At 34.8% G+C, this 17,134-nt stretch overlaps 1 protein-coding gene across 1 annotated transcript; it reads right to left on the bottom strand.

Moving 5' to 3' along the window:
- Nucleotides 1-1,254: 1,254 nt before the first annotated feature.
- Nucleotides 1,255-1,668, bottom strand: LOC139858899 (uncharacterized). Its single transcript, XM_071847738.1, has one exon. The coding sequence runs from the start codon at nt 1,666-1,668 to the stop codon at nt 1,255-1,257; it is 414 nt and encodes a 137-aa protein (XP_071703839.1).
- Nucleotides 1,669-17,134: the final 15,466 nt, after the last annotated feature.

Genomic DNA, 17,134 nt, shown 5'->3' with positions numbered 1-17,134 from the left:
ACGATTCCACTTGCTTACCTTTGTCTTGCCCAATTCCTACAAAATGTTAAATTAAAACGGAGTAAGCGAAACGCTTAGTGAATACAATATGTGCATACCTGTTAACAACATTTATATAGATAAACAATTATTCGCATACCACCATCATTTAAATCATACAACACACATATGGTTCCCGATGCGTTCCCAATGCGTTCCCAACGTGAACAGAGATCCTGCCCGATGCGTTCCCAACGTGAACCGAGCCCTCATACCAATCATATAACAAACAACCGCATACCAATACAAATCTTATTAACATGTAAACACACATTGTACTCACCTTAGATTCCAAGCAAGCAAAATCAACAAACACTTCCAAAAAGTCTCTAACAATCTTCTAAGCACAAGTTACCTAGTAACAAGCATATACATACACATATATCACAATATATTCAAATTACAATTAACTAGTACCAATCAAGTCTAGGGTTTTCTTTAAAGACCCACATGACCCATTTTGACACCTTCTTAAAAAAACACAAGACTTGCAAATTGTAAGTCTTAAATCTTACTACTACACATACAAGTCTTTGACTTGTATAAAACTTCTTACTTAATCAACTATTTCTTACACAAACGAATACTTAGATTTTGACTCAAAACAATCTTACAACTTACTAGCTTAATTTTGACTAGTTCATCTTCTTCACAACCCCATTTTTTCTCAAACCTTAGCCCTAATTCGAATTAGGGTTTTTAAGAAATCAAAACCTTGATTTCTAACAACAACAACACCATCTAAGTCATAAATTTCAAAATTAAAGAGTTAATTGTTCATACCTCAAGTTAGGGTTAGAAAACCCCCAAATTTCATGAAGAAGATGAAGAATCAAGAGTTCTAGCGGTGTTAGAAGGTATTAAAGATGCTAGTGATCAACAAAAACCAAGCTGCATGGAAGAAAATCAAAGGATTTGATGCCTTCATCCCAAATTCGCCATCACCTCTTCTCTCTAGACTCTTCCTCTAAAATTTTCTGCATTTTTGGTGAGAATGAGATGCAGCTCACTTTTTATCTAAGTGGGTTTTAATGCAATTTTACCCTTTTGCCCTCCCCCACTTAAAGTCTTGCAAGTTAGGCCCCTTTCTTGCAACTAATGTCCTTTTTCTAACATTGTTACATAATTAAATAATAAATAATAATAGATGAATACCTTAAATAATTTGGGGTCTTACAACTCTTCCCCACTTAAATCGGATCGCGTCCTCGTGATCTAAGCTTGGTGGCTAGATGGGAAGTATTTAATCATAAATTCCTCCGTCTCCCAAGTATGCTCCAAATCTTTTCCATATCTCCATTTAACCTTGTAGGACTTAATCGGCTTGTTCTTAACCATTCGCATTTCCTCATCTACTATATCTACCGACTCTTCCACAAATCCCAATTTATCATTTACCTCAACTTCTTCTAATGGCACAATTGTGGATTGTGCGGTTAAGCATTTTCTCAAGTGAGATACATGAAAAGTATTATGAATCCCCGAAAGCTTCTCGGGCAATTCCAAACAGTAAGCTACTTCACCCACTCTTTCTAGGATTTTGAAGGGTCCGATATAACGAGGACCTAGTTTACCCCTCTTTCGAAATCGAATAATTCCTTTCCAAGGCAATACTTTAAGCATTACCATGTCACCTTCTTTAAACTCTATTCACCGTCTCTTTGTATCCGCGTAGGATTTTTGTCTATCTTGAGCCGTTTTTAAGCGTTCTCGGATAGTCTCAATCTTCTCGTTAGTTTTCATAACAAGTTCGGTCCCACCAATCTCTCGTTCACCAATTTCACCCCAACAAATCGGGGTGCGATATTTACTCCCATATAACATCTCATACGGAGGCATACCAATACTAGTGTGATAACTATTATTATATGAGAACTCCGCCAGAGAAAGATACATATCCCAACTTCTACCAAAGTCTACTGCACACGCTCGCAACATATCTTCCAATGTTTGGATGGTTCTCTCACTTTGGCCGTCGGTTTGCGGGTGGAAAGCAGTACTTAACTTCAATTTCATACCCATTTCTTTCTGAAACTTTCTCCAAAATCGAGAAGTAAACCGTGTGTCTCTATCCGACACTATAGAAACGGGAACACCATGTCGAGCTATCACTTCTTTAAGGAAAAGCGTAGCTAAGGTTTCGGACGACGAAGTTTCTCGAATCGAGAGAAATAACGCACTCTTTATCAACCGATCTACAATCACCCAAATGGTATCATATTGTGTTCTAGCTGTTTTGGGTAACTTTGTAATGAAATCCATAATAATATGCTCCCACTTCCATTTAGGAATTTCAAGTGGTTGCAATTTCCCGTATGGTTTTTGGTGTTCGGCCTTTACTTGTAAACAAGTAATACATTGCTCAACATATTTAACTATGTCACGTTTCATCCCCAGCCACCAATAATCTTCTTTCAAGTCATGGTACATTTTGGTGGCACCCGGATGAATTGAACTTTGATTTATGAGCTTCTTCAAGTAGCATTTGTCGGTATTCACCCATCTTTGGCACCCACACTCTTCCATTAAAAGACAACAACCCATGCGGACTTAATTTAATGGATTCTGTTTGTCCCTTAATTCGTTCTTCATGTTTGTTATGAACTAAAGCTTCAACTTGAATTTCACCAAGCTTTTTAAGGAATTCATTTGTTATGACCATACGTAAAGATTCTACTCGTATCCCCGGGTATTGATTCTTTCGACTCAAGGCGTCCGGTACAACATTAGCTTTACCCGGATGATAAAGTATCTCACAATCATAATCCTTTAAGAGATCCAACCACCTCCGTTGTCAGTTATTCAAATCTCTTTGGTCGAAAAGGTACTTCAAACTCCTGTGGTCCGTATAAATTGTACATTTAACGCCATACAAGTAATGACGCCAATTTTTTTAAGCATGAACCACCGCCGCTAGCTCAAGATCATGTATAGGATAGTTCTTTTCATGCTCCTTTAATTGCCTTGAAGCATATGCAATAACCCTTCCTTTTTGCATCAAGACACAACCAAGACCGTTAATCGATGCATCACAATAAACGGTCATATCTTCGGTTCCTTCCGGTAATACCAACACCGGAGCATGACTTAGCTTATGCTTTAACAATTGAAAGGCTACTTCTTGGTCATTACCCCAATCGAACTATACATTCTTTCGTGTCAACTTTGTTAACAGAGAAGCAATTTTAGAGAAATCTTGAATAAACCGTCGATAAACAGGCTAATCCAAGAAAACTGCGAATCTCCGTAGGTGTAGTCGGTCGATCCCATTTTTTGATCGCTTCGGTTTTCTCTGGATCAACTTTTATACTCTTCTCGTTCACGATATGGCCAAGGAATTGCACTTCCCTTAACCTAAAACTCGCACTTTGAAATTTAGCATATAACTTCTCTATACGCAACGTCTCTAAAACTTCCTTCAAGTGTTGCTCGTGTTCTTTCATACCCTTTGAATAGACAAGGATATCATCAATAAACACAATCACCAATTTGTTTAACATGGGACGACATATTCGATTCATAAGGTCCATGAATGGTGCGGGCTCATTCGTAAGACCAAAAGGCATCACAACGAACTCAAAATGCCCATACCGAGTTCTAAACGTCGTCTTCAAAATATCATCTTCATGGATTCTTAATTGATGGTACCACGACCTCAAATCAATCTTCGAAAAATATTTAGCACCTTGAAGTTGATCAAATAGGTCGTCAATTCTTGGTAAAGGATAACGGTTCTTTATGGTAACTTTGTTCAATTCTCTATAATCAATGCACATTCTCATGCTGCCATCATTCTTCTTTACAAATAGTACAGGTGCTCCCCACGGTGAATTACTTGGACGAATGAACCCTTTATCCAATAGTTCTTGAAGTTGACTCATTAGTTCTTGCATTTCAGTTGGCGCTAAGCGATAGGGAGTCTTAGCAATAGGTGCAGCACCCGGAATCAACTCTATGCGAAATTCTACTTGTCTTTCAGGAGGAACACCCGGAAGATCATCCGGAAACACATCTTTATAGTCCCTAACTACCGGGAGATCTTCGATAAACTTTGATTCTTTTCGAGAGTCAACAACATGAGCCAAAAAGGCTGCACAACCACTAGACACAAGACGACGTGCACGAGCATAAGTGCATATAGAAGCGGGTCGTCGCTGTCCTTCTCCTTGAATAATTACTTCTTCCCCACTTGGGGTTTTCACCCTGATAATCTTTTCATCACACACGATATTAGCTCCGTATCGACTGAGCCAATCCATTCCTATGATCACATCAAACTCACCCATAGTCATGGGGATTAGGTCAACAGTAAACAACTTAGAATAAATATCAATATTACAATTTTTGTATACGCCTACTACTAACTTAGGTTTATCATCCGCTATTTCTACTTCTAGTGGAGATTCAAGGCTTAGCAACGACTTATTTAAACAAGGAGCAAACCTAATAGCAACAAATAAGCGGTCCGCTCCAGAATCAAATAACACTTTAGCAGGTTTTGAATTTACAAGAAAGGTACCTGCTACTACTTCTGATGACCTACGAGCTTCATCCACAATCATCTGAAAAGACCTACTCTTTGGCGTGCCCGCCGACTTTTCTAACCTTCTTATCACCTCCTTCCGTTGCTCTTCCTTTCTCTCGGACTCATATAACTTAGGACAATAGGCCTTTCGATGCCCTTCATCATGACAATTGAAATAAATAGTAGCTTTGGGAATATTAGACTTACAATCCCTTGAAATGTGGCCCGGTTTGCCACATGTGAAACACACTTGACCTAGGTTACCACCTCCGCCTTTCCTCCCTTCATTACCTTTTGTCTTTTTATTAGGCGAACCGCTTTGTTCAAACTTCCTCTTCGAGTTGAAATTTTCCTTCTTATACGTTATCGCACCCTTCTTAACAAGTTCATTTTCAACATCCCTCGCGGCATCAAACAAATCAGGGAAAGAACGAAATTGAGATATAATTTGCCTCTCTCTAATCTCTTCACGAAATAAACCATGAAACAATCTATATTTCCCCATTTCATCATTAATATACTCAGAATTGAATTGAAGTCGATCTATAAAGTGAACTCGAAATGTATTCAAGTCCATGCTCCCTTTATGAGTATTTTGGAGTTCAGACTTCAATCGTCCCACTTCAGCCTCTGATCGGAAATTTTTGAAAAATTCACGCTTGAATTCTCCCCAAGTCAACCTCTCTGCGTAGTCATTCCCTTGTATCACAAGAAGATCATCCCACCATCTTTGAGCAACACCCCTTAAAATACACACTCCAAACGTAGTTTTCAAGTCCTCAGGACATCGCGTTGTCCTAAAGCAACCCTCAATATCAGAAATCCATCGAGTGCTCTTGATGGGATTAAGGTCTCCCTCATAAGTGGGTGGATTGCTAAGTTTGAAGTCTTTTAACCCATAAGGCCTTGAAGTAACAATCTCACGATTCACAGTTTACCTCCCTTCGACCCTTAAATTACCGGCTTCATTTAAAAGTTGGGGCATTCGCTTATCAAATTTCTCTTTAATCATCGCGGCGATAGAAGAGTGGACAGCCTCTTTCATAGTTTCCTTAATTTGCTTTGTGATGAACGGGGAGAAATTACGGAGAGCCAGCCCTATTTGGGTCTTTAAGTCATTATCGTCATTGGAATAAACCGTCTCATAGCTAGGGCTATGTACACGTTCCGTATCTTGAAGGGTTTGGCTTCCCTCATCATTATGGGTCAAGCCACGATTCTCTTCATTCGTTGCCATACTGAAAATTGAAAACTAATTAGTTATCGTTAATTCTCATAACCTCTACACATATGCAATCCTCCTAGTTATGCCATGTCCCTTCGTTCGGTACCCGACATATCATGTTTGTGTGACAAGTGCAGGATTGTAATAGTGATGATCAGGCACTATTACAAGCACACACTTTATCACCTTCGCACAATGTATAAAGTACTTTACATGAAGTTGGATGACATTCACGTAATTAAACGGATTTACACATAAAAGCTCATATAAACAAGTATCACAAGGCATGTCATCACTTTGCATTCGGTCCCATATATTTTGCACATAACAGTTAAATTGCCTACGGTTTAAGTCTAGGAAACCTATTCTACCATAAGCTCCAAGATCCCTTAAACATGCTCTGATACCACCTGAAACTACCTCGACTCATATCCGAAAAACGACAATTTTTTTTTAGATCCCACTATGGGATCCCATCATCCCACTATGGGATCAGGTTCTGATCAAATTTCTTAAAAATCACCTTTGATCCCATTCCGGGATCTTTTAATCCCATTCCGGGATCATGCCCTGACATGGTAGTTTTCAACCAAATTAACACTTGTGACCCGTTTAACTATCAACGCATAACAACTCCGTTCTAACCTGTTTTAATCGTCATGCACCTATAAATTTACAAGCAAAACAAGTTTCGGTACACACCAAAGTGCATTTTTACTTATAGAACGACCCATTACAAAAGAGAGTGATTATCTTGACCCAAAAGATTAAAACGACTATTGACATAAGTACTAGAGCGTGTTCTTGGGGATATCTACCCAACATTCATCATGTACACAAAATAAGCGCAAAAGCTTCAAATCTATCCAAAAGCACAAACAAGGCATCTCTAATGATCATTCAAACGATTCCACTTACTTACCTTTGTCTTGCCCAATTACTACAAAATGTTAAATTACAACGGAGTAAGCGAAACGCTTAGTGAATACAATATGTGCAATAATGTTAACAACATTTATATAGATAAACAATTATTCGCATACCACCATCATTTAAATCATACAACACACATATGGTTCCCGATGCGTTCCCAACGTGAACCGAGAACCCTACCATCAAACCAACCATCACAATGCGCATGTGTCTACCATGGATCCCGATGCATTCCCAACGTGAACCGAGATCCTACCCGATGCGTTCCTAACGTGAACCGAGCCCTCATACCAATCATATAACAAACAACCGCATACCAATACAAATCTTATTAACATGTAAACACACATTGTACTCACCTTAGATTCCAAGCAAGCAAAATCAACAAACACTTCCAAAAAGTCTCTAACAATCTTCTAAGCACAAGTTACCTAGTAACAAGCATATACATACACATATATCACAATATATTCAAATTACAATTAACTAGTACCAATCAAGTCTAGGGTTTTCTTTAAAGACCCACATGACCCATTTTGACACCTTCTTAAAAAAACACAAGACTTGCAAATTGTAAGTCTTAAATCTTACTACTACACATACAAGTCTTTGACTTGTATAAAACTTCTTACTTAATCAACCATTTCTTACACAAACGAATACTTAGATTTTGACCAAAAACAATCTTACAACTTACTAGCTTAATTTTGACTAGTTCATCTTCTTCACAACCCCATTTTTTTCTCAAACCTTAGCCCTAATTCGAATTAGGGTTTTTAAGAAATCAAAACCTTGATTTCTAACAACAACAACACCATCTAAGTCATAAATTTCAAAATTAAAGAGTTAATTATTCATACCTCAAGTTAGGGTTAGAAAACCCCCAAATTTCAGGAAGAAGATGAAGAATCAAGAGTACTAGTAGTGTTAGAAGGTATTAAGGATGCTAGTGATCAACAAAAACCAAGTTGCATGGAAGAAAATCAAAGGATTTGATGCCTTCATCCCAAGTTTGCCATCACCTCTTCTCTCTAGACTCTTCCTCTAAAAATTTCTGCATTTTTGGTGAGAATGAGATGCAGCTCACTTTTTATTAAAGTGGGTTTTAATGCAATTTTACCCTTTTGCCCTCCCCACTTAAAGTCTTGCAAGTTAGGCCCCTTTCTTGCAACTAAAGTCCTTTTCTTAACATTGTTACATAATTAAATAATAAATAATAATAGATTAATACCTTAAATAATTTGGGGTCTTACATACAGAAAATCATGTTCTACATGTTCTGTTCGACTTGCACCATTTTTGTTCAGAGACGCCTTTTTTTGTTCGAATTCCTGAAATGTAGAACAAAAACATGTCAAACTTCTTCCATTTTTGTTTCTACTTCCTACAATGTGTTCGAAATGGATATGTTTTGTTCGAAATCAACTTTTTTTTAAATAAAAAAAAATTAGCCCAATTTAAAGTTTAGGGTTTAGTGTTTTTCCCTAAACCCAAAACACTAAAGCATAAACCCAAAACACTCAACCATAAATTCAAAACTCGAAAGCGTTCGTGTTAAAACCCTAAATCTAAAAGTTAAACCTTAAGATATAAACCCTAAATGTTATTGTGATTTTAATAACATTTATTAAAATCACAATAACATTTAATAATGACACTTTGTTGTATGATCAAGGGGGAAGTAATCAATCGCAATAACATAATAACATCAATCACAATAAACATACAAAAAATATCGATAATAATAAATTTCATAAACATAAACAAAATAATATATAATAATGGTCAATTGTTCATATAATATTTAGCCATTCATTATTATTATTATTATTATTATTATTATTATTATTATTATTATTATTATTATTATTATTATTATTATTATTATTATTATTATTATTATTATTATTATTATTGTATATAAACTAATTAGAAAATAAAGAAATGTAGTATCATTAAAATTTTTGTTTTTTAGAAAAAAGGAAAAGAAGAAAGCATTTGTACAAAAAAAAATATTTTTTAAATATGCATAGTTCTATGGTTTCACAAAGTGTACGTGTATTAGTACGTACGTGTATATAATAATATATATATTATTATATATAATAATATATATATATATATATATATATATGTATGTATGTATATATGCTACTGTATTACGTAGTAGTAAACCACCGTATGCTGCGAATGAAGATCATTATTATCGGAATCTATGTGGTATACTAGTTGGAGTTCTGCAAATTCTTGTTGGGAGATCAACTCCAAATATTGGTTGCCCGTGTGATACTCATCATACATATCAGTTTTACAATCTGAGATGGTTTTAAACCAGTAGGCACGTGTTATGGATTTAACCATAGTGTGCCACACATGTGACATTAGAGTCGTGCATTGCACATGAGGTGTTGAGAGTTCAAAAGTTGTTAACTGATAACCGTCAATTTGTCATCTTGTGACCTAGCAGTAGTATATAGTTAGGATCCATTGTAACACAATAGTTAGCTTATAATTTGTAAAGTGTGTAAACACTCTCTCCCTCTTTTCTTTGTATTTCTTGAACTATGATTTGAGTAATATTAGTAATAGTTCAATCGTTTCAACACTCAAGCCCCGATTCTTAATTCTAAGGCTTTCAGTTTGATTCGAGTTCTTCTTCAATTCAATAGAATCCAGATTGAACATAACAATTGGTATCAGAGCCACACTTTTCTGGACCAATTTTTTTTATGGATTTATCCGATACTAATCCCATACCAAGTCACAAGCCCAAGTGTAGAACTCACTCCCAAAAGCTAGCTTTTAGGAGGAGGGAACACCCAAGCTTATAAACCATCTTTTGGTGTGCACCCCATCTGATGTGGGATCATAATAGCACGTTGGTGCATGGCTGAAATCTGAGTGCAAGTGCCATCAGAAAAGACGATTATACGATAGGGATCTTGATATTTGTTGGTAAAGTTGTTACATCATCAACAAAAATATAAACTTATACACTTTTTACTGTACTTTATCACATTATTATATAAATAAATAAAAAATATTACTGGTAAGTAACAAACCTCAGGTGGCTTACATCCTGCCTAAAAAAAATTTCTTCGTCTCTTATAGCCATCAACCGTTTATGTTCTTTTTTCGTTTTAGAATGCTTAGCGCCCATGTTTCAAGCCCCCTACGGAAGAAAAAAAGAAACAACGTTGGAGAGAAATACAAGAAAGTATCGAATGAGTTAATATATTGATTTTTTAATTGAAGTGGGACATGAGGTATAAATTGGCTATGGAGTTGTGTTGCTACAGGGGTATGGATGATAATATGGTTACGGAGTACAGCTGTTTTTGTTTTTCCGTTAAAGAATTTATAAATTCAAGACGCGTGCAAGTGTTAGTGTGCAATGTACAAGTTATTATAGCTGAACTCTACTGGATTTAATAATTTTAGCTTTGAAAAAAAAGGATTTTGACCATTGAGAGTCAGAGATCGTTAAATGTAAGCTGTATGTATGCTAATATGTTAATATGGTACTTGTAATATGGTACTTGCATGCTCTGCGTATGCTATATTAGTAATGGTTTGAATTACATGGACAAGTCTTAAGTCATGTGATGCATTTTGTAAATTGATGTTTTTTCACAATTTCGTGAAAACTCATATTAATATATTTTCTCTTTTTCTCCACACACACAAAAAAAAGTGTTATGTAGGTGTGTGAACGAGTTACTCTTACTTTTTAAGTTCGTCTAAAAATGTGTTCGGCTCAGCTCCCACTAGTTTAAATCAAATACAACAAAAACAGACTAACTATATAGGAGTAGTAATGTTCTTAAAAAAACAACTCTAAAGAGAAATGACGATTAGCATACTTCACAGAGTAATCACAAATCAATATACACTTGAAAGGGAAAGAGAGTGAAGATAGAGAAATGGGGTTGATGGAAAAAGATATCTTTTTAATGAAATTAAATATTTGTCATAGGCTTTTGATGTAATGTCTCCGAATTGGCTTGCTGACATAATGATCTTTACGTGACATACATTATAAAGAAACATTGGGAAGTGGTGTTCATTTAATATGTGACAATAATCTAACGGGTAATATCCTCGATCCAGTGGGTAATAGAGGGGTTTGTAATTCACATTTGAATTTGAACGTGTATATGAATTATATAAAGGAACCATGTTAAAGAAAAAATCGGCATCTGTGCCTGTAAAGGAAATTTGTAATCCGTGAATACCCATCCCATAGTAAACCTTTAGATTTGCAGGAAATGGTAAAAATTTACCACACACATTTAATCGTTAGCAAATTAATGATGTATATCTGCTATCCAACAAGTAAACCCACATTGAGAACTCTTAACATTAGTTTGATAATCGAAAATGTAAATCTATATCTATAATGATATTGCAATATTGTTAACTTTTAATAACATTGAGAATTCTTAACATTAGTTTGCAGTCCTATCCACTAAAAGTTAAAAAAAACAAAAAAAAACAAACAGTAGTAACTTTAAAGTATGTCATTGGCTAAATTAATATAAAAGTCAGTAAGCTTGATGAAAGTAAAAAAGAGACGGATTGTGGGCCAAGGTATAGCAAATCATATGGAACATTACCCCTTATAATACAAAATATTTACACTAACACCCAACAACTTGGGAGGGCCACTGCCCTCCTTTGTCTCTACATAGTTCAGTCTATGATATTACCAAACAACCTCAAAGTCAACCTAGAAATTACATTTAGGATTTCTAACCCTACTAGTGAAATGACCCATGAAATACGAGTTTGTTTAAACGAGCTAATTTAATAACATGTTTTAAGTTTTAAGTGAATGTAAATGCTAAAGTCATTTATTGTAATGACCCGTTTCACTAAGAAATTTGTCGTGGTTTTTAGAAATATATAGAGACATGCATTTTTGCATACATATGTAACGTAATTAATTTCTAAGGCTTTCAGTTTGATTCGACTTCTTCTTCAATTCAATAGAATCCAGATTGAACATAACAATTGGTATCAGAGCCACACTTTTCTGGACCAATTTTTTTTATGGATTTATCCCATACTAAGCCCATACCAAGTCACAAGCCCAAGTGTAGAACTCACTCTCAAAAGCTAGCTTTTAGGAGGAGGGAACACCCAAGCTTATAAACCATCTTTTGGTGTGCACCCCAACTGATGTGGGATCATAACAGCACGTTGGTGCATGGCTGAAATCCGAGTGCAAGTGCCATCGGGAAAGACGATTATACGATAGGGATCTTGATATTTGTCGGTAAAGCTGTTACATCATCAACAAAAATATAAACTTATACACGTTTTACTGTATTTTATCACATTATTATATAAATAAATAAAAAAATATTACTGGTAAGTAACAAACCTCAAGTGGCTCACATCCTGCCAAAATTTTTTTTCTTCGTCTCTTATAGCCATCAACCGTTTATGTTCTTTTTTCGTTTTAGAATGTTTAGCGCCCATGTTTCAAGCCCCCTACGGAAAAAAAGAAACAACGTTGGAGAGAAATACAAGAAAGTATCGAATGAGTTAATATATTGATTTTAATTGAAGTGGGACAGGAGGTATAAATTGGCTATGGAGTTGTGTTGCTACAGGGGTATGGATGATAATATGGTACGGAGTACAGCTGTTTTTTTTTTCGTCAAAGAATTTATAAATTCAAGACGCGTGCAAGTGTTAGTGTGCAATGTACAAGTTATTATAGCTGAACTTTACTGGATTTAATAATTTTAGCTTTGAAAAAAAAGGATTTTGACCATTGAGAGTCAGAGATCGTTAAATGTAAGCTGTATGTATGCTAATATGTTAATATGGTACTTGTAATATGGTACTTGCATGCTCTGCGTATGCTATATTAGTAATGGTTTGAATTACATGGACAAGTCTTAAGTCATGTGATGCATTTTGTAAATTGATGTTTTTTCACAATTTCGTGAAAACTCATATTAATATATTTTCTCTTTTTCTCCACACACACAAAAAAGTGTTCTGTAGGTGTGTGAACGAGTTACTCTTACTTTGTGAGTTCGTCTAAAAATGTGTTCGGCTCGGCTCCCACTAGTTTAAATCAAATACAACAAAAACAGACTAACTATGTAAGAGTAATCATGTTCTTAAAAAAACACACAACTCTAAAGAGAAATGACGATTAGCATACTTCACTGAGTAATCACAAATCAATATACACTTGAAAGAGAAAGAGAGTGAAGATAGAGAAATGGGGTTGATGGGAAAAGATATCTTTTTTAATGAAATTAAATATTTGTCATAGGCTTTTGATGTAATGTCTCCGAATTGATTTGCTGATATAATGATTTTTACGTGACATACAGTATAAAGAAACATTGGGAAGTGGTGTTTATTTAATATGTGGCAATAATCTAACGGGTAATATCCTCGATCCAGTGGGTAATAGAGGGGTTTGTAATTCACATTTGAATTTGGACGTGTATATGAATTATATAAAGGAACCATGTTAAAGAAAAGATCGGCATCTGTGCCTGTAAAGGAAATTTGTAATCCGTGAATACCCATCCCATAGTAAACCTTTAGATTTGCAGGAAATGGTAAAAATTTACCACACACATTTAATCGTTAACAAGTTAATGATGTATATCTGCTATCCAACAAGTAAACCCACATTGAGAACTCTTAACATTAGTTTGATAATCAAAAATGTAAATCTATATCTATAATGATATTGCAATATTGATAACTTTTAATAACATTGAGAACTCTTAACATTAGTTTGCAGTCCTATCCACTAAAAGTTAAAAAACAAAAAAAAAACAAAAAAAACAAACAAACAGGAGTAACTTGAAAGCATGTCATTGGCTAAATTAATATAAAAGCCAATAAGCTTGATGAAAGTAAAAAAGAGACGGATTGTGGGCCAAGGTATAACAAATCACATGGAACAGTACCCATTATAATACAAAATATTTACACTAACACCCAACAACTTTGGGAGAGCCACTGCCTTCCTTTGTCTCTACATAGTTCAGTCTATGATATTACCAAACAACCTCATAGTCAACATAGAAAGTACATTTAAGATTTCTAACCCTACTAGTGAAATAACCCGTGAAATACGAGTTTGTTTAAACGAGACAATTTAATAATATTTTTTAAGTTTTAAGTGAATGTAAATGCTAAAGTCATTTATTGTAATGACCCGTTTCACTAAGAAATTTTTCGTGGTTTTTAGAAATATATAGAGACATGCATTTTCGCATACATATGTAACATAATTAATTTCTAAGGCTTTCAGTTTGATTCAACTTCTTCTTCAATTCAATAGAATCCAGATTGAACATAACAATTGGTATCAGAGCCACACTTTTCTGGACCAATTTTTTTATGGATTTATCCCATACTAAGCCCATACCAAATCACAACCCCAAGTGTAGAGCTCACTCTCAAAAGCTAGCTTTTAGGAGGAGGGAACACCCAAGCTTATAAACCATCTTTTGGTGTGCACCCCATCTGATGTGGGATCATAACAGCACGTTGGTGCATGGTTGAAATCTGAGTGCAAGTCCCATCCGGAAAGACGATTATACGATAGGGATCTTGATATTTGTCGGTAAAGCTGTTACATCATCAACAAAAATATAAACTTATACACTTTTTACTGTATTTTATCACATTATTATATAAATAAATAAAAAAAATATTACTGGTAAGTAACAAACCTCTGGTGGCTCACATCCTGCCAAAAAAAAAAATTTCTTCGTCTCTTATAGCCATCAACCGTTTATGTTCTTTTTTTGTTTTAGAATGCTTAGCGCCCATGTTTCAAGCCCCCTACGGAAGAAAAAAAGAAACAACGTTGGAGAGAAATACAAGAAAGTATCGAATGAGTTAATATATTGATTTTAATTGAAGTGGGACAGGAGGTATAAATTGGCTATGGAGTTGTGTTGCTACAGGGGTATGGATGATAATATGGTACGGAGTACAGCTGTTTTTGTTTTTCCGTCAAAGAATTTATAAATTCAAGACATGTGCAAGTGTTAGTGTGCAATGTACAAGTTATTATATCTGAACTACTGGATTTAATAATTTTAGCTTTGAAAAAAAAGGATTTTGACCATTGAGAGTCAGAGATCTTTAAATGTAAGCTGTGTGTATGCTAATATGTTAATATGGTACTTGTAATATGGTACTTGCATGCTCTGCGTATGCTATATTAGTAATGGTTTGAATTACATGGACAAGTCTTAAGTCATGTGATGCATTTTGTAAATTGATGTTTTTTCACAATTTCGTGAAAACTCATATTAATATATTTTCTCTTTTTCTCCACACACACAAAAAAAGTATTCTGTAGGTGTGTGAACGAGTTACTCTTACTTTTTAAGTTCGTCTAAAAATGTGTTCGGCTCGGCTCCCACTAGTTTAAATCAAATACAACAAAAACAGACTAACTATGTAGGAGTAATCATGTTCTTAAAAGAAAAAAAAAACACAACTCTAAAGAGAAATGACGATTAGCATACTTCACTGAGTAATCACAAATCAATATACACTTGAAAGAGAAAGAGAGTGAAGATAGAGAAATGGGGTTGATGGGAAAAGATATCTTTTTTAATGAAATTAAATATTTGTCATAGTCTTTTGATGTAATGTCTCCGAATTGACTTGCTGATATAATGATCTCTACGTGACATATAGTATAAAGAAACATTGGGAAGTGGTGTTCATTTAATATGTGGCAATAATCTAACGGGTAATATCCTCGATCCAGTGGATAATAGAGGGGTTTGTAATTCACATTTGAATTTGGACGTGTATAAGAATTATATAAAGGAACCATGTTAAAGAAAAAATCGGCATATGTGCCTGTAAAGGAAATTTGTAATCCGTGAATACCCATCCCATAGTAAACCTTTAGATTTGCAGGAAATGGTAAAAATTTACCACACACATTTAATCGTTAGCAAGTTAATAATGTATTTCTGCTATCCAACAAGTAAACCCACATTGAGAACTCTTAACATTAGTTTGATAATCGAAAATGTAAATCTATATCTATAATGATATTGCAATATTGTTAACTTTTAATAACATTGAGAACTCTTAACATTAGTTTGCAGTCCTATCCACTAAAAGTTAAAAAACAAAAAAAAAACAAAAAAAAACAAACAAACAGGAGTAACTTGAAAGCATATCATTGGCTAAATTAATATAAAAGCCAATAAGCTTGATGAAAGTAAAAAAGAGACGGATTGTGGGCCAAGGTATAACAAATCACATGGAACATTACCCCTTATAATACAAAATATTTACACTAACACCCAACAACTTTGGGAGGGCCACTGCCCTCCTTTGTCTCTACATAGTTCAGTCTATGATATTACCAAACAACCTCAAAGTCAACCTAGAAAGAACATTTAGGATTTCTAACCCTACTAGTGAAATGACCCGTGAAATACGAGTTTGTTTTAACGACACAATTTAATAACATTTTTTGAGTTTTAAGTGAATGTAAATGCTAAAGTCATTTATTGTAATGACTCGTTTCACTAAGAAATTTTTCGTGGTTTTTATAAATATATAGAGATATGCATTTTCGCATACATATGTAACGTAATTAATTTCTAAGGCTTTCAGTTTGATTCGACTTCTTCTTCAATTCAATAGAATCCAGATTGAACATAACAATTGGTATCAGAGCCACACTTTTCTGGACCAATTTTTTTTATGGATTTATCCCATACTAAGCTCATACCAAGTCACAAGCCCAAGTGTAGAACTCACTCCCAAAAGCTAGCTTTTAGGAGGAGGGAACACCCAAGCTTATAAACCATCTTTTGGTGTGCACCCCATCTGATGTGGGATCATAACAGCACGTTGGTGCATGGCTGAAATCTGAGTGCAAGTGCCATCGGGAAAGATGATTATACGATAGGAATCTTGATATTTGTCGGTAAAGCTGTTACATCATCAACAAAAATATAAACTTATATATTTTTTACTGTATTTTATCACATTATTATATAAATAAATAAATAAAAAATATTACTGGTAAGTAACAAACCTCAGGTGGCTCACATCCTGCCAAAAAAAAATTTCTTCTTCTCTTATAGGCATCAACCGTTTATGTTCTTTTTTCGTTTTAGAATGCTTAGCGCCCATGTTTCAAGCCCCCTATGGAAGAAAAAAAGAAACAACGTTGGAGAGAAATACAAGAAAGTATCGAATGAGTTAATATATTGATTTTAATTGAAGTGGGACAGGAGGTATAAATTGGCTATGGAGTTGTGTTGCTACAGGGGTATGGATGATAATATGGTACAGAGTACAGCTGTTTTTGTTTTTCTGTCAAAGAATTTATAAATTCAAGACGCGTGCAAGTGTTAGTGTGCAATGTACAAGTTATTATA

This window comes from Rutidosis leptorrhynchoides, chromosome 7 (assembly GCF_046630445.1).
Source record: "Rutidosis leptorrhynchoides isolate AG116_Rl617_1_P2 chromosome 7, CSIRO_AGI_Rlap_v1, whole genome shotgun sequence".
Classification (NCBI taxonomy): domain Eukaryota; kingdom Viridiplantae; phylum Streptophyta; class Magnoliopsida; order Asterales; family Asteraceae; genus Rutidosis; species Rutidosis leptorrhynchoides.
The sequence above is the reverse complement of the archived record's forward strand: the minus strand, read 5'-3'. Positions and strand labels throughout refer to the sequence as shown.

Coding starts and splice junctions, on each gene's coding strand:
- LOC139858899 (XM_071847738.1), bottom strand. CDS start 1,668: ATGGTAATGCTTAAAGTATTGCCTTGGAAAGGAATTATTCGATTTCGA.